Raw genomic sequence first — 24399 nt, 5'->3', positions numbered from 1 at the left:
CTAATATGCAAGTTTGAAAACACTAGCTGAAAGACGGACTCGAAGAAAATGCGGTATATTTAGCTCAATAAGTAGTGATTATTCAAAGGTATCTTAAAAGAATATGGAATCGCAAAACAAAAATAGAATATTCTAAAATTTTATTGAATTGCTTAATAACTTTTTGCATTAAAATCTTTTTTATTGTAATGAAGTGCACTTCGGATTTAGGTTATTTCCAGTAGGAAAGCACTTGTCGACAGATTTGGCCAATTTTTTTCACTGCCTGCTAAATTGTTTAAAATTGGGAACTAAGGAATTAATCTCGTGTTTTAAACGGTCAAAGTTTCTGAAACTGGGATTAAATAGTAAGCCATATTCTAAGCCCGTGAAAAAAAATTCGTTAAATTCTGTCGAAAAGTGGGTTTTACCGTAGTTCAAGCATAGGAACTACAAATACCAAGCTGGAAATACTTTATAGTTTATCTACAAACACTTTTTAGTACACGGATGGAAATGATAACATGTGCCAATGGATCATTTATGTTTACAATAACAAATACAATTGAACATTTAACACTTGAACGGTAACATATAAAAAGTAATTTAATATTATGACGTGTTTCTAAATAAATTCGAAAAAATTTAAGAGTACTTCCGGAGATGATTTCATGTTAACACAGCCGGGCAATTTTTTAATGAAAATTGTGTTTCATTTTTTTTATTTTTTTCATGAAATAAATTCAAGAATACGACTCAAAATCCCGTTTTTAGACGAAAATTAGATGTTTGCAAAGATAATAAATATTATTCAATAACTTCAATTGTCAGATTGGTTCTTGAATTGTGTTTGGTGAAAGTTTCGTTGAATTGGTAGTCGAGTTTTAATTAGATATTAATTGATGATAGTTCAGTTTTTTAACGTATGGTACCATCATAAGTGAAGGTATAATATTTACCGTAAAATATCACTTTCTCAGTCAATATGAGTGTCAAATTTCCAAATTTTTTAATCCATTTTCGTACATATCAACTATTTCTATATTTCAAACGAATAAAACAATAGTATCTTACCTAATCCTACAAATGTAACTATTTTATCGTGGTTATAATTAATTGTATCTTCGAGTTTGGTTGGTGCAACAAACCGTGCAGTAAAATCTTCCGTCGAACAGCACGTTGTTGTTGATTGTGATGACGAAGACGATGATGTTGATGATAATTGTTCACGTTCAACAACAGTCACTATACTGTTACACGAGGCACTACTGACAGACGACACTGCAGCAGACGTAGGCACTATAACTTCATTATTATCCACATCAAATCCACCATCACAGTCACCGTTCATCACAACATTACTGTCTGTGTCACCAAGCAGTAATTTTTCATTGATATCAAAACCAAATGTAATACCACTTGAATTATTTTCCGTATCGTTTAAAATAATTACCGCTGGTCTATGATTTGTATTACTGTTTGTGGTCCCTGAATGTGACTTTCTTTTTTTATGACTAGGTGTTGTAGGATTATTGTTTTGTTGTTGTTTATTATTTGAATTTGGTAATATTAGTTCCTGACTAGTTGCGTTTATAGCATTAGTAGCATTAGATAACTTTTTATCAATATCACAGCCTTTATTTGCAGTTGGAACTTCACTATAACTATTATTATTTTTATTCAATTTAGTTTTATTATTTATATTATTTTTGTCACTATTTTGTGAATTATTTTTTTTATTTTTCACATCCGTTTTAATTGTTTTTTCTAATGCAGGATATTGATCCTGCAATATCCTACAATTTGTTGATGACACATCCGTTTTACCATTCTTTAATTTTATAAAATTATGTTTGGCTTCACTTAAATGCTTCTCTTCAATTTCTGTAACTGTTTGAAATATTTTATTATCTAAACTAAAATAATTGCATGTATCATTACTACAATTATCAATTATTAAGTCGGGAAAATTGTAATTTTTTACAGACATCACATTTGGTTGAATTTTTCCACCACTTGATGGTGGAGTTTTATTATTGTTATTATTGCTTACAGTTGGCCATTTTTCAGCATTTTTTATATCGACAATACTGTAATTTGTTGAATAGGTGCTTGATGTGTGTACATTCGCCATCTTTGCTATGTCAGCATACGAGGCTTGTGGAGTACCCCCACTGGATGTAGACACTTGTTGTAAACACATTTTCATTGATGTGGATTCAACGGGTAATGAATGTACGGAATCTAAATCACTTGAATCATTACTTTTATCTGATGGTGGCATTGAACATGTGGACTTACGTCGATGATCTGGAGATGTGTTTTGGAAGTTATTTAAGTATATCATGTCACTGTCACAATGATCATGCGCTTGAAATTTATTTTTATTATCTCGTTGATAATAATTATTTCGTCTACCTTCTTCGTTAAATAAGTTACCGCGACCACCACTCGTACTTCTTCGTTTCTTACTTTTCTTTGTTTTCTTCGTGACAATTTGAAAGTCTGATGCTTCCGTTGACCCAATACTATCGATGGACATAATATCTGGTGTATTTGTATTAATTACGTCAGGTTTGACTGATTTTTCTGATTTACTGCTATCACGGCGTTTTTTATCACCATCTGATGATGCGGTGTTATCGTTACAATAATATTGTTGACCTTCTTCCGTTCCCCATGAATGTCGATCACCTTTATGGTCAATAAAAACTTCATCATCAAATGTTGCCTGTTTTTTCGTTTGACGTAATGAAACATTACTAGTATCATTCTTTTCACTTGTTAAATCTTCTAACTTTGTTTTTGATATTTCTTCTAACGAATTAGACTTTTTTAATTTTTCTGACTTATCTTTTGTGCGACGTTCCGTTGAACGTTTTTTACTACTCCGTTCGTTTTCATTTTCTTTGCTAAAATTTGTTACATTTTTATGTGTTTTTGTGTTGATATTATTTACGACATGTTTATTATTTTTATTTGGATGTTTATCATTATTCGTTGCTTCTATAAATTTTACTAATGAATCAACATCTTTATCACCACAAAATCCTTTGAATAATTCCGGTTTTGTGATTGTTACGTTTCGATCGGTTTTTGGTTGAGTTTTCTTCTTTTTACGTGCTTCGTTATTACTAGATATATTTACAGCATTTCCATTTTCATCAAAAGTTTTCTGAAATTTATTTAAAAAAAAAAATTATTTAACATTACTATAACAATAATTAAATTCACTTATTAAATGTCCTTATAATTCAAGTTAATTTAGGTCTTACATTTAATAAATATCGTTAAAAATGGGAACAGATTTCACTGCTCGATTTTCTCACTTATAAATCTGAGACCAATTTGATGATCATCTCGGAAATTTAATTCTTAATTTTAAACTAAATGCTGCGATAGGATTAAGTGTCCAAATAATTGAAGAGATATAATAGTTTTGCATTATTTTTGGCCACTGGTAGATCATTTGTTTGTTTAAATTGAGAATTTAAAGCAAGAAAATCGACGAGTAAAATAACGCACCATCTGTTAATATATTATAAGAACACCATTTTGTTTATCTATGCGTAAAATTGCTTTTTGAAATTCTGAAGTTTATTTCACCTTTCAACATAATTAAAATAAGTACAAAGCTCTTGCTTTTGCGGATTAGATTTACTTACCTTATCAATTGTATCTTTAACACCACCAAACATAGGAATTTTACTATTATCTAGGAATAATCGTTGCGACATATTTAATACACTCGACGATTGATTTACAATTAAATCCTTAGTACTCTTTGTTCGACTAAATGGTATACTACTAATATCAGTTTGACCGTCAGTCATAACCGATTTAACAGCATTATAATTGCTACTTAATTGTATCGGGGTCGTTTCAAAACCATTCGTAATTTTACGTTGATCAATTTCTTTATATGCAGATGAATAATCTTTAATATTATCAACTAAACTATTATTCGATTTTCTAGAATCAAGTATTTCTAAGCTTGCTCGAGTTGTGTAATGTATATTATTATTCCGTGAGATTTGTGTTTGTATTACATCTAATTCGTTTATAGATGTATCATTCTCAATACTGAGATCTTTCATTTCGACATCGTTTTCATGATAATTGTTTAATACATCATTTGCAATCAGACTTTGAGTTTCTTCCGGTTCAGCATTATAAATATCAATAGCGGTATATTCAGATTTTTTTGTTGATAAAGCATGGGCTGCTTGTACATGACTAGTTTCCATTTTTGATGGTTTTTCGAATGTGATTTTATCAATTTTATCCAGTGGTACAATATTACATGAAGGTAACGAACCACCTTCACGTTGTCTAGCACTTACTGACGATGATTTTTTACGTGCTTTACGATTTGTTGTATGATCATTTACTTGATATAGATTTTGTAATGAGCCCCCGTGACTGTTTCGTTCAGCTGCTGAGGTTTCTTTTGAGTGTTTATTTCGATTTCTTTGTGAATATGCTGTATTATAATGTCGTACTACTTGAGAGCCCGAGGCATTTGTTGCCCTTTGATTACGTTCATCGGCTTCAGCTCGTTGAAGTAATTCCTAAAACAAAAAAATTTAATTAGTACATGTATTAAAAAGTTAATAATACAGTCGGAACATGACTCTTCAACTTCAGGAGTTATATTAATTTAATCTGTAAATACTGGTTTTACGTGATAATAGTTCAGGGAAATAATTTCTTTCGTTTTAACTTTTTTAACTGAATATTTAAAAAGTTTTCAAAGATAATAATACGAAATTTAACGTAAAATGGTATTATTCTAAAAAATCAATCTAGGACGTTGCCCCCACGTGGGGAATCTGAAAAAGGTAGCAATTACTACCCAAGTCTCCCACTGTCTCTGTTGTTCCATAATATCAAAATTTCTTAACATTTTCTGGATTGTCGATAAAAACTTCTAAACAGACTCAAAATTTAAGCTAAATTATTATTTAGTTTACAATTAATGAAAATCGCTGTATAATGTAAATTGTACCCAGGAAATATAAAAATGATGTCCCCTGTTAAGTTTTTGTCGATATCTCAGTAAATAGAAAAGGTCGTCTATTCAGGGTTGAATTGCAGAGCTCATAATTTTCTGATTACTTTTAACACGATTTTTATATTACACAAATTTATCTAAATTGGAGATTAATGATTATATATTTATGATTTCCGTACCTTAAAAGTTACCGTATGAAGGGGCTCTAAAAGTACGAGTTTGTGATTAAAATTAATACTAGAAGCAAACATTCTGAGGTATCGACAAAAGTCCTATATTCAGAGTCAATTTAAGATACCATGATTTCAAAAATAACGTGGTTCAAGATGGCGAACAAAGAATATTTTTTACGGTATAAACTAATTTTGCTAAATATACTCGAATAATATATTAACATAAAAGTTGCATACCGAAGCGCCTAAAAGGAAAAATACGATCATTTTAAACTTTATTTTAATAATTATTTTTTTAAGAAATTAAAATTTAATTAATAACATCTTACGTAAAAACTTTTTTCGTTTTAAAAATTACAAAATAAAAATGTTTTTTTTTTTTATATAAACAAACAAAATTTTTGAATTTAAAACTTTATGATTTAAAAAACTTTCCATAAAATTAACACGTTATTTTTTTGGATAATCACACAATTCACAAATTTTTTTGATTTTTCTTTTTACGGGATTAAATCTATTCAACAATTTTTTGCAAAACATTTTGAATAAGATTATTTAATCAGTGTATCAAGTTTTTACATGTTTCAAAATATCGAGTTTAAAAATGAGGCAAATATTTGTGCTAAATTTTTGTACAAATAAAAACTAATTATCGGATAAACAAAATTGATATTCAAATTATTTTTAAATGTTCTAAATTTTAATTGGTCTAATAATGCGTTTTTGATGCGCAATCGCATTAAGGAGCACATTGATTTTGCTTGGACGAACTGAGCACTTGTGGCTCGATTAGTTTCAGCATATCTCCAGGCAGCCAGCACTCCACATATACACAATCCTATTTTTTAAGACACATGGGTTGCTGGGTGCCTGAAGATAGCTCAATAAACTAAGTGTTTATTAACTGAGCAGCCAGTTTTGCCCCGCGCATCATTATTCACAAATTTAGAGTTTTATTTGAGTCTAATTTAGAGTTTTGGAGAGAGTTGAGTGTGCAAAATAGCTCAGGAATCCAAAACTCAGGTTGCCAAATTGTTTTGTTTGATCAACCTAAAAATTTATTTACGTAATTTTTGCTACTGAAGTCCATAGTTAATAACCCGTCCAAAATTAACCTGTTTTTGAAATATCGCGTCACGTCATTAGACGACACGAAAAACTTCAAAATCAGGGGTAAATCATGGAATTTGATAAAAGAATAAGTAAGATTTCCCTGACCAACAGAAAAACGGGAGAAAGAAGTAATATACAAGATTCATTTGTAGTACGGTATGGTATAGCCGCATGTCGAAAAAATTAGATTGTACCATTCATGTTTCAAGGTTACGATCTAAAATACTTCAGACATCAATTTATATCATTCAAGTAATAAAAATTCTAAAGTGCATTCGATGTTCGACACAAAATTTCAGTTAGTATGTCCCGGTCTATTTCTTTCTTCAAGCTTACATCATTAATTTACATTATTAATAGTTGATTTTCAGATGGACGGAAGGACTTAACATCTAGTTAATCTCATAATCTTCGAAGTTGAATTTTTATTCTAAAAATGGGTAGTTGTTACACATATTTATAATTAATGAATTTATTATAATGTACTTGACATGGAAACCACTTTCATATTAAATAAATGAATTTTATTGTTAACCCAAATAAATGTATGTAACAAATAAAAAGGGTTTGTAAAATATTGATGAAGAAATTATATCCAATTTAAAAAATAAAATTTACCAAAATATCACATTATATTAATTCCACATCTAAATAATAACTTATTTTATCTTTTTTTTTCGAGAAAAACATATCCAGTTGAAATGAAAGTTTCCTTATATATATTACATACTTTGCGACTCAAAATAGTTTGAAACGATTCATATATTAATTTAAAATTGGTTGATGAAGTAAAAGAATTGTCACGAGTACACGATGTTTTTTAACTCCATTTTCTAGTAATATTTAACAAAAAATTAATTTTACGTTCCCAATCCAGAATCTGGCCTTCACCAGTTTACGAATTGCCTATCTAATATGAGTTACTATTATGTAATTAACTATCAAGTTTATGGACCACTGACTTTATTGGTAAGATTTGTGTTATACCTTATACAATGTTGTTCAAAGGTATTGGCATCTTATGGGAGGATACCTCCATTTTTATAAATTTAATTACACCTTTTACATAAACTGTGGGTCTCTTTAGAAGAAATTGGTTTAACACAGAACAATAATTAGAAAACAATAAGAGAGGTACCGCAGTTTGGTCCTTATAACCTATGAATCCTCTAGCCTTGAATGAGAACAACCCGACGTCTAGAGGCGGATATGTTTCATAATGAAAAGTGCTTTTATAAGCTAAATAAAGTTACAAGACTTTTTTGAACCCAGGAGCAACACTGAAAGTTAGTATTGGACCCAAACATTTTGCACACGTTTTCTTGGAATCTTCTACAAGTGCAAATACGTGTGGGAGCAACTGAGATAATTAATTATGTCAAAAACGTCTTTCAGGAGCAATACTGAAAGTTAGTATTGGACCCAAACATTTTGCACACGTTTTCTTGGAATCTTCTACAAGTGCAAATACGTGTGGGAGCAACTGAGATAATTAATTATGTCAAAAACGTGGAATTTTGGGATTTTGTTTAGCACCACAAAAAGAAAATTCATGCAAAAATCCATCTTTCCGGAATTTTTTTCGAAGTTCGATTTTTATTTATTGTTTATTCTCTAGATTACAAACAAGAAAAACAGTTTTGGGAACAAATTGATTATAAAATATAATATAAGAATAATTTGAACTGGACTTTTTAAAAACATTAAACCTTGGAAATCGGAGAAGAGTTCACACAAAAAAAATCCACAATCTTTAAAAAATCTGGATTTGATTAAATGCGTTTGGATTTTTCTCGTAAGGAGTAAGTGCCGCTTTGAGGTTTAATAAACAAATTAACAAAGCACAGTACCGTAGTAAACCATTGAAAACCATTTCGAAAAATAATAAAATTATCACTAATTCTTAACATTTTAAAAATATTTATTTACACACAACAGTTCGTTTAAGCACACGTTTTTTAGAACCCACTTTTTTACTTTTTTTTTCAGACGATTGTTACTATTTGTTCAAACTCTCTTGTACTCATGTACAGGTTTGTATACTTCTTGTTTATACATTTTTATGATAAAAGCCGATAAAAATCAATAACTCCACGGTTAATTAGCTTCAAATCTAAGGAAGTAACTTCTGTATTGACCTCGAGTTTTGTGGTTCTTAGAATAAAACAAACAATTGACAAAAAAACGTAAACAATAACAAATACTGTTACATTGGAAGAAAAAAAAAAGTGTATACGTGTATAAGTGGAATACACATAAGAAAAGATTCCGTAGTCCAGGTAACCGCTTATGTAAGAGATGGCAATAATTTAAATAAAACATGCTTTTTCATTGAGGTAAATCAAAGCTTGATGCCGTTTTGTTTGAGTTTAACGACTCTATCAAAAGGAGTTTCTTTTTGTTGAAATGAAGCTACTAATTATTAGTGAAAAAACACCATGGACTCGAAATTCTACAAGTTTGTACTAAAAAACGATGATTTTGTTTTTTGAAAGCAATTATTTCAATTTAACCCTTTAAGGTTTTGGATATGGCAAATCTCTTAGAGTTCCTTATTTAACTACAGAACCCTTAAGAAATAATAGAAATTTTGTTATAATATGATATATTTTATCATGACTATTGCTCGTATGTAAATAGCCCGGTTTCATATCCAAAAGTACATTCGAAGACGAAAAAATTCATATGAAAAGATTTGGTAAATAATCTATTTGTTAAAATACATACCATAAACAACGGACTTTTTCCGAGTCGATCTTTAGGACATTTATAGCTAACTGCTTCTTCTAGAAGATCGCGTAACTGACCATCATCGAGAGCAGACACTTTCTTTTCCTGTAAGAAAAAAAAATTTAAGTATAAAAATTGTAGAGTTATAGCCTATTAAAGACTGTCAGTATAATATTTATATGCTCAAATGTTTGAATAGTAAAGAAATTTGTTTTTGCCTATACTGTACGGTTTGCGGAAAAATTTTTCGAACAAAAAATGTAAAAATTCTAAGTGTTACTATTATAACATAACATATGATGAGTACGCTTAGAATGTTTTAACTGTGGCATTTTTTTTGACAGTGAGTATACATACATACATAAATTGATAAACATATTATCAATTCTTTGGGTCGCACAATCGGATAAAAATATAGGATCCTCCACAGATAGTGATCGATTAATATGACAATCGTTTTCATAACCGCAAAATATTCTTTAATAATTATTTTTACTACATGTAGGGGTGAATATACTCGGGTTGTGACCACAACTTTATCGATTCCTTGATAAATTTCCTATCTACCCAAACCTTCTACAACGTAAATTGAAGATAGAATACGATAATGTAGATATATATAAAATATTTTATCTAACAAATATGTTGTCTAAATTATTCGTCAAATGGTAAATTCTGATTTTAAATTATTCGTCAAATGAATTAATGTTTTTAAAACATCTTTTGTTGGCTAAAATATAACCAGATTTATGACTTTAAGATATCCAACAAATTTTTTGTTTAATCAAGTTAGTTATATTTTGGAAATTATCCAACAAATCGTCGTGAAATAAATAGGATTTTTTGTTTTCTGGATTATAATTATTTTTATATCAAATCAGAAATAATTCAAATCATTCATTGTCGAGTTTGAGATCTTCTTCTATATCTTGGTTTACGCTATCGAAAACTTCGGTTGAACTATAATTTGAGTTTTAATATAATCTACTAGCGCGGCTCGTACGGAATTCCGCTCCTGTAGTTACCCCGTAACCCGTGGCTAAAAACTACAAACAACAAATTTCGAAGAAAAGTGGTGAAAAAATGAAAGAACATTTAAAAAAACGGAGTTTGGATAACCTTAACAAAGTTGAACTTGACACGCATGGTGTTAGGGGTTAATTATGTGTATAAAATGATTTAGACGCGATACCTATTAATTAAAATATTGATAAAACATTTTATTTATTTCAAGGTTAAAATATGCAAAAGAAGACCAAAGAGATATGGTCTTGACATATGATAATTAAAATATTATCGAGAATGCAGCGCGGGTTAATTAAAATATTCGATACTTATTTATGCAGCAATTCATTTAGCATAAAATAGCCGCTGGTAAGAAAAAAATTTTTCATTTAATTTATACCACTAGTTCGATTTACATCTAGGCATATCCATTTTTTTTCTCCTTTAGAATGCAATTTTATCAGCAAATACCATAGGCTATATTTTATTTTCCAAAAATTTAGGGTTCTGCAGCAAAAAATTAAAACTATGATTTTTGGTTTGTTTGAGAGATAATTTGATCGAGAGTGTTCTTAGCTATGTTTTAAGAAAATCTATTCAGTAGTTTGAGAATCATCGCCTATTTTTTAGTTGTTATAGGGAACGGAACCCTAAAATTAAATTTGTAACATTGCTAAAATACTATCGATCAAATTACATTTAAAAAAAATCGAAATCGGACCAACCATTAAGGAGTTACGATACCACAGACATCGCTTTGTTAGTCGGTGGTTAAAAACTAGACTTGATTGTTTTTAACATTTAAGATGAAATGAAAGAACAGTTTCAATTATCTGATTATTTGAATAACATTCTTAGTTGTCCTGAGAGAGAAGTCCTTGGCTAAGAAAAGTTTATTAAGTGCGACTCGCAAACTAACCACGTTACACTGTGCATTCATTATTATCTTAGAAAAAGAATAATTTGAGCAAATCTGATCACTGATATTGTTCCAAGGTTTGATGTTTCTACTGCATCATTAGAAAGGCTGCTCAGGCTCTCTTTCATTCAGACATCGTTCACATCCTACCTTTAAGTAATCAAATAGATCGGTTGCTTAATACCTAATTTATCACTCATTCCATTTATAACCTTCAAATTAGATAGAAGCTAGAAAAGTTCCACGAAAATAATGAGTTCTATTAAAACGTTTTTAAAATATTTTTTATTTATGTGATATTACAATTCTTCCCTTATTCTTTTAGAGAAGTGAAAATACAAATAATCTAAACATATTTTTTAGAAGGTTGAACAAAGATAGACTATCTTGATAATGAATTAAGTAAAGCAAACATAATTCAATGTTTAAATTAATTATTTTTTACATTGTTACACATAAAAATACGAATATGTACGAAATATAATTTACTTTTATAAAACTCAAATATTTACATGTAACAACAGTTACATAACAAATATTTATCATCATCTAAGAAACAAATTTGATGAAGATACCGCGTGACTTCCTTGTACGCTTCTCAATTATTTCGTAAGGTATAAAATAAGTACTACAAATGCACAAAGAATTAAAAAATTAATTTTATCTACGCTCATGAGATAAAAACTATTTATGCCACTCAATTTGCGTCAATGATATACGGAATTATTTGAATGATCTCGATTTATCTGATTTTCTGAAATTTTGATTCGGCAATCTTTGATCACATGATAGAAAATTGAATTTTTTTCAGCATTTCAATTTTCAAATAACTGATAATATATAAAACTAATAATAAGCGATCATAATATTAAACCAGGTCAAAATCCGCCTTGTTATATATTTATACTCAACGGTCATTGTGCGTAATGAATTAACTCACCTTGTAATAATTCACAGAATAAAAATTATTAATTCTTTACCTCCATATATTAGAGTCCAAGCAAATTTTCAAACTTATTATGGGTGTATTTTGTTTAATTCCGAAACGACTCTAATAAATATATTTATATTTTATTGATTTAGGCTGATTTATTAGAATTTTGAATGAAACTATGAAAAGAAGAAATGTATTTCAAGTACTATTTTAACCACAAAAATGGCAGTGAAATCCGCGTTTCAGAATTTAAGTATTCAAATGTCCAATTTGCTTAAACTATACGATAAAATGTATTTCATTCAAAGAAATTAAAGACTGGAGTATACGAGGTGTATTGGGGAAAAGAAAAAGCGAGAAAAAAATTAAGCTCACCTAAAATTAAGAGAAAGGTATAAAAAAGTAGTAAATCGATGGACTCGATCCATTTCATAGGCCGTTAGATGGTAACAGATTTCAGTATTGACTAAAATGAAGCTATTTTGGATCTTAATTTTTCTTGGTTATTCGCAGACCTTATGGACCTCGCTATATCCGCTGCATACTTTTGATTTTCAATAATTTCTTAATATGCTATATTCTATCATATAATTCATTCAATAAACATGGCAAATCGTACAAAATCGTAGCTATTTCGAAATATGGGAAAATTTTTGATATTTGTCCATGCGGTTCATTCGCAAATTTCCTCTCGTCCTAATCTTTAGCCCCCTCCTAGACGAAAACGATACCCTGTGATCGTCATTTTACCGCCTATTACCTTTCCCCTTTTTTTTTCTAATAGTAAAACGACATTCAAATCTGGGCGAGTGTGATCTGAATAAGCGAGAAACCTCTCAAGCATGAGTAACTTTCAGATCCCGTCATTTTAACCCTCTAAAATTTCTATAAGTAAAAAACAGGAACCACTGTAAGAGAAAGTTGTTTTTCTCTTTTTTCGCTTTGGACCTCTATAACCGAGATTACTAATTACCTGTACCTCTCTATAAGCGACAGTCGAGCGTTTTTAACATATGCTATGTATGACTCAGTTTCGTGCAATTGATTAACATTGTTTTTGTCAGTGAGAAACCACCACAAGCGAAAAAATAGTTGTGGTCCTTGGAGCTCAAACAAAATCAAGAATAAAAAGACTTAAATATTTCCCTAACCCAAGCTTACTCGATTCATATTAACTCAACTCAACGAAATGAGTTGGTTTTTGTTAATAAGGATTAAGCTAACTCGGGTATGGGGGTAGCGTTTACGTTCCATTTAGTACTGTATTAGCAAACAAAATTTACTAATTACTCGCGCATTAATAACTCCCAAAATCACAAATCAAAATTTTTTATCAAGTTTTTCCAAAAAAAATTATTAAATTCAGATTGTGCCTGCCAAATCTGTCCACGAGAAACACACTTAGGCCATAGGACCCATTATGATACCATATGTGTGCTTTACCACCTTTTCCGATTATAGTTTCATTATATAGCTCCTCAATTATTTTGAGAGGCTGAGTACACTTCCTATAGTACATAAAATAAATTAAAGAAGCCTAGATTTTTTTCAGATCCAAAATAAAACTTTTTCTGCATTTTCTGAATGCGATTAACACGAAGGGGTCACTCTATTATATAGAGGCTAATATGAGTATTTAACACCAGTTTTTTTTTTTTTTTTATTCCATTCTACAAGCAAGTCATTCATTCTTTGATAAGAGTATTATATAAAATACAATCACTAATACTATGTTAAGAAAATAATATTTTTAATAGTTAATCGATAATTACTTTTTTTTTTGTGTACCTAAAATATTAAAAAATTTCAAAACCATTAAAAACTCATTTCTAGTCGAAACTCAATTTTTTTTAATTAAAAAAAAAAGTAATATGATGGATGCTTGCAAAATGACGTATTCAGTACCATTGCGTGTATATAATCATTTCATGTCAATTCAACACAGGTATAAAGCCTCGTCATTTCAGATTTTTGAAGTTAGACACAAAGTTTGGAATAACTGATCAAAATTCAATTTTGATAATTTCTTTAACCATGAAATTTGAAAACTTTTGTTTCAATTGACCTGAAACTAGATTGATTTTTAATTGAATTAGTCTTTTTCCTTTGAAGATTAAAAAAAGATCCTCTAGATGGCAAAATATATTTGTACACAGCCCCCCTCCCTAGTGTTGCCATCTAGCGGATCTTTTTTAATCTTCAGAGGAAAAAGGCTTGGAATTGTTAATTATTGTATGTCCGGATTCAATCATAATATGATAATTTTTATAATTTGTCTTATGTAGTTAGTTAAAAATTTTTATTAGTATTATTTAAAAAATATAATGCTTTAATTAGCCTTTTTAATCTTCAGAGATCTTAATCAATTCATAGCGTATTTTTTAAAGAATATCTCAGATCTCATGTTCATTATCGCCCCTCGGACGAAACATAGATTTGAGACATTCCTTACTTGCTTCCGTGGTGTGTATACTACTTTTTGCTCGACACCAGGCAGCTACAGTATTGTTGCTCCTTTGAATGTCAGTAAAACTTATTTTGACTGTATATTAGTGAATAATTATGCATAAATCAACAGCTAGATTAATCGATGGAAAAAATCTACGTAAATCACAGTGCGATCAACACAAATTTGTGGGTTGTAGTCCGGGTTTAAGTTCGTAGATGAATGGATACCTTAAGATGCATAGAAATAGATACTACATTCAAAAAAGAAGTTCTTTTTTACTATTTGAAAAAATTTAAGATACAATTTAAATGAATTTATGAATATTCTCGTCACCATGTATAACATACCGAATGTTCACTATAGAAGCATATTGAACAGAATAGACAGAACTAAAACTTGTATAGAAACATTAAGTCTAGAGACATATTTTATGTAAACATTTTAACCAGCCTCAAAAAAAGAAGGAAATTTTTTGTTCGACCATGAATTTTTTTTGTATACACCAAAATTGTGTTTGTAATTTGAAGTATATATACTCTCCAGGTGGTCCCATAATAGTTTCATCAAAATCGGTTTAGTAGTTTTTAAGATATGGTTTAGTATGGTTTTTAAGAATTGAACTGACTTAAAAAAAATGCACAAAAAATTAAAAAACTGTCTTCAATCAATAATTTCCTTGTGTTAAATTACACTTTGAAGTAGACGTCAATAGTAGAGCCTCGCAAGGAAATTATTGATTTGAGACGGTACTTTTAACTTATTTTTTACTTTTTTGTGTATTTTTTATTTGTATCAAGACTTTAACTCTCGGCAGCTTGAATTCAGCTTGGTTCTAAATTTTCCGAAATCCATATTAGAAAAATTTTTAGTTTTATTGGGTCGTATTGTGTATTCAACGCTCATTAATTTTGTTAAACAAAGAAGAATTAAATCTTATTTGTCTTTAACTAGTAAAAATTTTGTTACGTCGAATGTAACCGATTTTAGGCTCTTATATCAGACACCTTGTACAACAAGAGACGGTGTCAACCTAGGTGCCATATAAAACATTTACCTAGTGGCGTATTATATACTCACTACTGTCATCATGCTGGCTGGCTGGCTCTAATTATATTTATCGCCACTAAGCGTCGCATCGCACAAAAGTATACAATTTATTATTATATTTTATGCACTATATATAAATTTCCTACTTATCCTTTTTATTTGTTTTAAAACAGGAACATAATATTTTTTTTCTAATTAAAGCACGTTTCATAATAGTTTTGCCTGAAGCTGTTTGTTCTATTTCATCATTTAAAAAAATGAATGATGAAAATGAAATAAAGCGTTTTAAATTTGTAGTAAAATTGTGTTTGTCCTTCTTTCTTAAACGTTGTCGTAAATTGATCGATTTCGGAGAGCATGAAAATTTTTTTAATTCTAGGAGAATATCTTTCGGGTAAACATCCAGTGTTTACACTCTTACTATGCATAAATTTGCATTTGCTTTTACTATTAAAATATTGATAGCGAAAAAATTATTATATTGATTTTTGTACGCTTAACTGAGCCTATATTCAAGAGGATTGGCCTTCAATCAAAAAGAATTAAGATTCTAGCCTAGCAAGCAGCTATTCAGAACGTCCACAGCTATTCTACTGGACTACGCTTATGACGGATGAACAGAATTTTATTGATAAATGGTAAGTAACCTGGTGGTCTAAATTGAAACTACTGAAAAAGCGGTCCACTTTCTGTTTTAATTAGTACGAATTATTATCTTCAGTTGGCGAGTTACAACTCTAAGTTGTCAATAGGTATGAATTACATAATTGGGAAGCCTCATTCTGCACAAATGTATAATAGAATTTATCGGGGATTTAAAAATTTTTATGATGGCTGTCCAGAAGTAGTGCTTGTCCTTGCAATAATAAGCGTGTTCTTGACTAAAAAACGAGATCTCGGAAATTACGAACTCTCTTGGAGGCAAAATGAAACTTTTCGAATATAAGATTTCGAATCTGTACTTATAATAAACACGATGAGAATTTAGGTAATGAGAAGATTTCATTAAAATTTTGTTACTTTATCCTAAACTCCTAGAGTATTTACTAATATGAAAAGGTTGGTATAATTCACAGAAAGTTTATTTCTCTAGTTATATTAAAAAAAATGATTTTTTATTGATTTGAAAAACAGTCAATAAGCGAAATCGAACGAGCAAAACGAGCTTCTCAAATTTTCCGCTAATTATGTCAGATTTTCATTATTATGGGGGGAGGGGGGGTCGTGAAATTTGTTTCCATATAGGTACCATTTATCTGTTTCCTTAAAGACTTCTCTAAACTGAACCGATTTAAGATAATTGCCTTTTTTAGTTGTTTTGGGTACGGAACCCTAAACTCGCACTTGAAACATAGCTTACAACACTCTCCATTAAATTACCTTTCAAACGAAACAAAAAGCGAAATTGGTCCATCCGTTTAGACGCTACGAAGCCACAGAAAGAAAGATATACAAATATAGCGGCCAAATTTATAAGGCCCCGTTTTGGTTGGGGGGTTGAAAATAGTTTTAGGCTTTATAAACACAAACGTGGAGAATTAAAAATCAACAAACAAATTTTGAATACTTATTGAAAATAGGATTTAGTTTAGCCTTCAAACAGTCAAGCCATTTCTATGGTCAAATTGATCTATTACGATTTATTTTTTTAACACCCGAACTAAAAAAGGGTTGTTATAAGTTTGAAGCCTTAAAGGATGAATCGATTCTAAGTTTTTTGGTTTCATTTGAAAGGTAATTTAACGGAGTGTGTTATTAGCTATGTTTTAAGTGCGAGCTGAGGTTTCCGTACCCGAAAAAATTGGCGATGATCTTCAAAATCGATTCAGTTTGGAAAAGGCATGGCATATAAATAATTACTATGGAAATGAATGGTCAAATAAACCTGGTTCAATTCATTTCGGAAAGTGAAATTGTAAAATAATTAGGTAATTTAAAACAATAATTCAAAAGAACGAACGAAGTCAACTAAAATATTTCAATTTCAATTAAAATATTTCCAAAAATTTGTCCCAAAAAATGATAGCTCTCTATGTATCCTTTTCATATCATCTGATGTCCTTGACCATCACTTTGATATTGATTTAAGAAGGAATGTTATAAGTTTAAAGTGTTTATCTGTGCGTCTGTGTGGTTCTCAGTGGCATCGTAGCCACTAAACGGCCGAACCGACTAGATTGATTATAGCAAAGTTTCAAAAAATCGGTTTACAAGGAATAAAAGGCATCTGTCGGGGGTTTTTTAAATTTTGTAAATTTCACTTGTTAATTTTTTGTGAATGTATATTTCGAAGCCTGAATTGTTTGTATTATTTTACCAAACACTCTGTATTTTTATAATAATAACAATTTAAAAGCAATTTAAGTTATTTTACTGTATTATTTTATTAATAACATACACATGTTGTGTATATATCATGTAACATAATACAATAAAATTTAAAGACGGTATACAGTTTTAATATAGTAATAGAATATTGTCTATGAGCAAGATTTATATAAAATTATGATGAAGAAGAATGAGTGATGGTAGGTATGGTGTAGGGTCTAGGAGGTAGTCATGAGACGACAACCAAAACAACTCATATGAACAGAAAATAGTCATCTCACTACTGAGTCAATACTTGGTCCAGAGGCAGTGTAAGAAATTTTGCGCTCTTAAGTAGTTTCAAAATTTAGCGCTCCCTTAATAAAAATCTATTAATAAAGACCTTTTTTTCTAGCTCTTCAATACATAGTATAAAACAAAGTCGCTTTCTCTGTCCCTATGTCCCTTTGTATGCTTAAATCTTTGAAACTACGCAACGGATTTTGATGCGGTTTTTTTAATAGATAGAGTGATTCAAGAGGAAGGTTTTTATGTATAATACATCCATATTATAGTAGAGTAAGGGGTTGAAATAGGGGTTGAAAGGGATATGCTTCAAAAACTAAAAAAGTTGTGCATCGATTAAGATCAAATATTGACACGATATACAACCAGCTTCAAAGATCTATTGTTTTTATATACTTTTAAACTTCGGAGGGTAGAAAGGTGTAGCGAGAAAGTGGGAAGGAATTATCGAATATTTACAAATATGTATACCTAAGTGGGGTATCAAATAAAAGAGCATGACGTGTACATTACAAAACTGTTATCCCACGCAAGGAAATGTGGAGGGAGGGGTGCAAGTGGGGATGTTGCCCAGCAAAGCGGGTAGTTCACAGCAAGTTAATAATAAATAAATTTTATGTTTGTTTAAAAAATTCCGTGCGTGTTTACTTTGCCTTATGGATATTGTTCATAAAAGGTGTTCCGGAATCCGCGCAAGATTTTGATGTTTTTTTATTACGTGGTCAGGCGTTGGCAATGGAAAAGCAAAGACAGTGTGACAGATGGTGCTATCTTACGCTTTTTAAAATGGAGAACTCGACGGAAAAAGAACGCGTTTTCATTGTTGGTCAAAATTTTAAAAATAATAAAGTTTTAGCAGCTACATCTAGCGATTTTCGTACATTGAACCAATACTATATTTATTATTTACATTTCATTACATCTTGTAGGAATAGCAATAATAATATGGTAATATTTTACAAAACTCTCGGTTATTCACGTAAAGTTTTAGACAGTTACTCAAAAAAATTTTAAATGAATGTTGACATAAGTTGTAATAAAAAGCCGTCGTATCATTATATCAACATGACTAATGATGGAAATAAACTGATTTCGAAAAATTCGCTATCGCTTACATAAACATTGTTGTAAAAATTTCTATATATTGCCGTATTTGTATTCATGTTCTTTGTTTGTCCAAAATGCAATAAATCTAAAATTTAAAATCCAACAATGTTTAAGACCGAAAAATGATGGAAGGTCAAAGTTCGTCTGGGGAGATGCTGAATAGTTTTTTAGTTTTGACTTGAATAAAGAAAAAGTTCCTAAATTTCCAAACGCTTTAATTAGAATCGGTCATCGGAAAATGATTTGCATAAGCGTTAAGCACCTGAAGTTTCTGCTAAATGTGAAAGTGGATATCATGAAACCCACAAAACAAATTAATATATGGTCTACAATGGCCTAGTAATGAAATTTTTCTGTCATGTTAGTCAACAGTAAAATTTTTCCCTGAGGCTGAAGCAATAAATTGAATCATTTCAATCGATTACTATTTTACGGTCGATTATTTCAGTCAAGGAAGTTACTGAAATACTTATTTGAATTATTCATTTACCTAAAGTTCACTATTCTACTTTCAGACTTCATTATTCATCATTTTCATTAGAATAATTTAACAGCTGTTATCATAAATAATTGATTTATAATAATAATAAATAAATATCTGTGATAAGAAACATTTTGATTCATATATTATTAATTAGTAATAAACAGTTATATTTTCATATACATATTCAGTATCAAAAATTTACCAGCTTCACACCATAAAAAAAAACTAATCCAAAACAAGTGAATATGCACTAAAAAGTAATAAAATAACGACCATATAATGTAGTTACAATTATTGTTATTTCTGGAGTCGGTGTCAGCCAAGGAAACAACTATGACAGAACAGTTTGCGACATTAACTTGGCTGACACCGACTCCAAAAATAACAATATTTGTTACTACATTATATGATCGTTATTTTCTTAATTTTTAGTGCATATTAATTTGTTTTAGAATAGTTTTTTTTAAGTCGGTTATTTTTAAGTCTTTTTATTTTGTGATTTTTAGTGAATTTGAAGTAAACTAATTTGTTATTAAAAAAAGAACCATCGAAATCAGTTGACGTGATATTGAGTTATTCGTTCATTTGTCGCGCACCTACTTAACGCAAATTTAAGACTTATATGGTTTTTTCATGGGTGCCATTATCAGAACTGGACAAAATTGACATGGGACCACACGGGAAGCACTAGCTTTCAAGAATCATCAAAATCGGTTCACCCAATCGAAATTTCTGAGGTAACAAACATAAAAATAAATACAGTAGAATTGAAAACCTCTCCCTTTTTTGAAGTCGGTCAAAAATAATTCCTATTTAATAAAAAAAAAAAAGATTATATGATTACATAAATGATATGGTTTGTCTAAAAATATTACTGTCTTTTAGAAATATATAATATTTAGAAAATTTTTAATTGACAAAAAATATTTTAATATTTATTTGAAGAGGAATTTTTTTAAAAATATTTCGTACAAAATTCTCGTTATTTGGAGAAAGAAATGGAAGACGTTAAAAAATGTAGATTTCCATTAAGCTTCAGGTTCATTAAAAAAATTATCATTTTATATTTGACCTTTAAGTCCAATTATAAAAATTTGATTTTTGGGAAAGCATTTTCACCTCTGATTAACGAAACTCTTATACGAAGAATTAAAAAAAAAAGAGGAAAAAAATAGAAAAATAATTTAGAATAATAATTAGTAGTGTAAATAATAAACTACTAATTAAGCTATAAAAATTTCGGAGAGGTGTTATTTCTACGGGAATAACAAAGTGGTTATATTTTATTACTCTGTTTTTCCGAACGCCTCTTTTTTATCTGTGTACATAGATGTAAAAAAATGTCCTGATTCACAATTGAAATAAAAAAACATGATGTCATTGGAGTTATACGACGAATGTTCAAGGTATTTATTATATTTTGTTTTGTAATCATCATTTTATGATGATTATAACTATTACAACTATAAATAAATAATAAGAACTACTAGCTCAACCCGTGAGGAATTCCGCTCCCGAACTCGTAACCCGTGACTACCCTGTACCCATGGTTAAAAACAATAAATTTCGTAGAAAAGTAATGAAAAAATCAAAAGTTCTAAAATTAATATAAGGATAACATGTATTAAAAATAGTAATAATATGTCTGGAGAGTATTAGGAGAGCATCTGTAAAAACTAACATGTTTGCCTAATAAACTTATTTTAATTTATGATATTTTTTCGTTCCAATTATTTGTCTAGCATTTTTTTTTCTAAGCGGTACATTTTTAGGCCGTGAGTATATTTTTCGTCAAACCTAGACATAATAAGCTTGAAAATGAAGGGTGAATCATGGAATTTGATAAAGCAATAAGGAAGATAAGGGTAGGGCAGAAAGAAACCTGCTAGAGTAATATAAGATTAACTATTATTTTTAGGAAGAATAACACATGCGTGGTAAGAGTATATAAGGCTTCAGTGAAATAAGGTACAATTTTTATCTATACTGTACCACCCAACTGTTTCTCATACAATACACCGTGTACAATGAGTTGCTTAAAATTTTGCTAATATAGTTATTTCTATCAAAATCACAATACTCTGACTGTAGTTGTTTATGCTTTTAAGTGTTGCGAAGACAAACATTTTTGGAAATTGATTTTTATTTATAAGATTTAAATAAGTAAATATATCTCAACAATCGTAATTTTTTTTTTTCAAATAATTTATGTTATAAAAAATAATGTAAAACGAACGATAACGATATTATTGATAATTAAAATAAATTAATTGAGAAAATCGCAGAAAATGATTTAAATAAATGTTGCAATGAAATTAAAATGAAAATTGAATTTATAAATGCAAAATCAAAATTGATTAAAAACTGGTTAACGCGATAATCTTTTAAAATGTATATATGTCACCGTAAGATTGTACTTTCCGCCAGATTCTAAACAAACTAGTAAAATATTATATTTATCTTCCAAAAAGAGTCAAAAACCACCCTCAATGTCAATTCGACCCAGACCAACTTAACATTAGGCAATGGGTTGATTTTCGTGAATAGCTAGTTGAGTTAGCGCTAGTTGAAGGTTTTTGGTAGCCCGTTTACAATCTAGCGTTGACAAATACATTTTATAATTATTACCAGAATTGTTTAAAGCATGTTATTGTAAACCAATGAACAGAAAAATTGAACATTTTAAAGATTGATTATTATTATAGCGTGGTCATTTAAACATTCAACACATTAAGGAAAATGGAAAAGTTATGGCAACTCTCCCGAGGGTTTGACTAATTCGTAATTACATCTATAGAGAAATACATAAAGTTTTTGGGTTTCTCATAGTTCCTTCATTGACAAAACTGTCTCCACTACCGTGTTCATACATTCTTAATTAGTCGGGCACAACGGGTTTTTTTTTTGTTTTATTATATTTATTTTTTTTAATTTCCACCGACTAGTTTGGAAGAAATCTATGAAAACATATCATTCATTCCTATAATTTTCAGAATTGATTCAGACTTAGCCCAACTTCATGTAAAAAAAATCAAGCTTTTAACATTGCCTTGGTGCACGTACATCCTTAAGCTTCCAGTCTATGACAAAATAAGACAGCCGCACTCAATGGTAATGTTTTTACGAAGTTTTTTTTGCTGTGGAGGCATTTTTAGTTTCGTATCACTTCCAATTGGAATAAAAAGTTCGTATGCATTTTTCTGCAAACTTGTATGAAATTTGAACTGTTTTAGATTTTTTTGAAAATATCGTGTTCAATTAAGCACAACTTTTTGAAGTAGGTTAATTCTTGTTTAATATTTGATTTCGTTATACATTAATATTATAAATATTATTAATAAACCTCATATTGTTTTGATACAAAAATAGTTTCAGAGGATATGTTTATCTTATCGACACAATAACTCGTTTTCACTTCATATTATGTTACCGATTGATAACAATAGAATTAACAATACTGTTATGCAAATTAGACCATGTTATGGTCATTCATTTTTATCGAGTTTATTTTGTGCCTAAACCACAGATATACTGCATTCTTTATACTTCTATTGGACCTTTCATTTAAGATATACATCTTATCTAGCGGTTAAAATAAGAACTAATAATAAAACTGTTTTGCACTTTCTTGATAAAAAAAAAACAACATATTCTGGACATGGCACACTGTGAGAAATGTATTTTAATCAAAATTGATAAAGAAGTTTTATAAACAAATTCGATAAAAATGATATTTGCTTTGCAAGAAGCACCCTCTGGAATAAGATAATTTGAAAAAAGCGAATTCAACAATATTGGTTTTTATGCTTGGCAATTTTTTAACGCAGAAATAAAGAAGTAATGTTTGCACTTCAATGCAAAGTCTTCCGATTCAAAAATATCATTTTTAGCTTCGTTGGTATTTATAAATGCATGGATGGAAGGGCGTGTATTACCAAACTTGGTCCCAGAAAAAAGACCTAGTTCATTCGATTTCCAATAAAAGTTGTTAATTGTTAAAATACACTGTATAGACAGTGTTCAATACCAGACCTTGCATTATTTTATAAAATTGGATAAGTTTATAACAAGTGAAATTTACAAAATTTAAAAAACCTCCGAAAAATTTTTCGGCTACTGAACACTTTTTGTATTTAAACTTTTATTCTATCTGTTGCAGTAAAAGACCACTGGACGCTACAGATGAGACGCTACGGATGAGATCCATGATCAAATTGAACTATCTTGCTCGCTTACGAACTCAAAGTCACTTACGTCCTGAATTTAATATACCTTGATATATTTTAAATAAACAGAGTATAAAAGTATGCATTTGAGATTTCTGCTTTAGGATCTAATTCAACGTGGAGCTTAACCTAAATATTTGATTAGACTGTTTGAAATACACATTTTGAGATATGTTCCAACTTTCGGAAAAAACACTAAAAGCAGAAGTTTGAAACCAAGAAAAACTAATAGTTGATGATTCAATTTTTTCGCAGAAGTTCAATTTTTTTTTGAGATCTGTATTTTGAATTCTATAAAAGAATCGTGCATTAAGGTTTTGTGCCGTTTCTATGAGACCGATTTCCGGTACTAATAAAATCTCAAAATTCCATAAAATTTTTAATATTTTTACTCTAGTGAGAATAACGAAAACCCTTTGTTCAAAACAGAAAATTCAGAAACGAAAAGTGTCGAAAAATTTTTGAATTTACTTATAATACTTTCATTCGATTTTGATGAAAATCAAATTTACATATTAATATAATTTGATTATTTTCAACAATATCAACAAAAAAAGGTCAATTTTAGAAAATTTTTATTTTATACAAGAAAACTAAGCCGGCTTA

General features: G+C 29.5%; 1 protein-coding gene across 4 annotated transcripts in view; it reads right to left on the bottom strand.

Moving 5' to 3' along the window:
- LOC123299705 (probable serine/threonine-protein kinase DDB_G0282963) overlaps positions 1 to 24399 on the bottom strand; it is a 31068-nt gene that overhangs the window by 276 nt on the left and 6393 nt on the right. For 2 of the 4 annotated variants that reach the window (XM_044882011.1, XM_044882014.1), the window contains exons 2-4: positions 9007 to 9114; positions 3645 to 4550; positions 1054 to 3154 (exon numbers count right to left, since the gene is read on the bottom strand). In XM_044882011.1, the coding sequence (XP_044737946.1) occupies positions 1054 to 3154; positions 3645 to 4550; positions 9007 to 9114 (3115 nt within the window). Of the gene's footprint in view, positions 1 to 1053; positions 3155 to 3644; positions 4551 to 5172; positions 5286 to 5403; positions 5484 to 9006; positions 9115 to 24399 lie in introns of those variants that run through there. The other 2 variants (XM_044882013.1, XM_044882012.1) reach the window with 2 other exon arrangements.

This window comes from Chrysoperla carnea, chromosome 5 (genome assembly GCF_905475395.1).
Source record: "Chrysoperla carnea chromosome 5, inChrCarn1.1, whole genome shotgun sequence".
NCBI classification, from domain to species: domain Eukaryota; kingdom Metazoa; phylum Arthropoda; class Insecta; order Neuroptera; family Chrysopidae; genus Chrysoperla; species Chrysoperla carnea.
The sequence above is the reverse complement of the archived record's forward strand: the minus strand, read 5'-3'. Positions and strand labels throughout refer to the sequence as shown.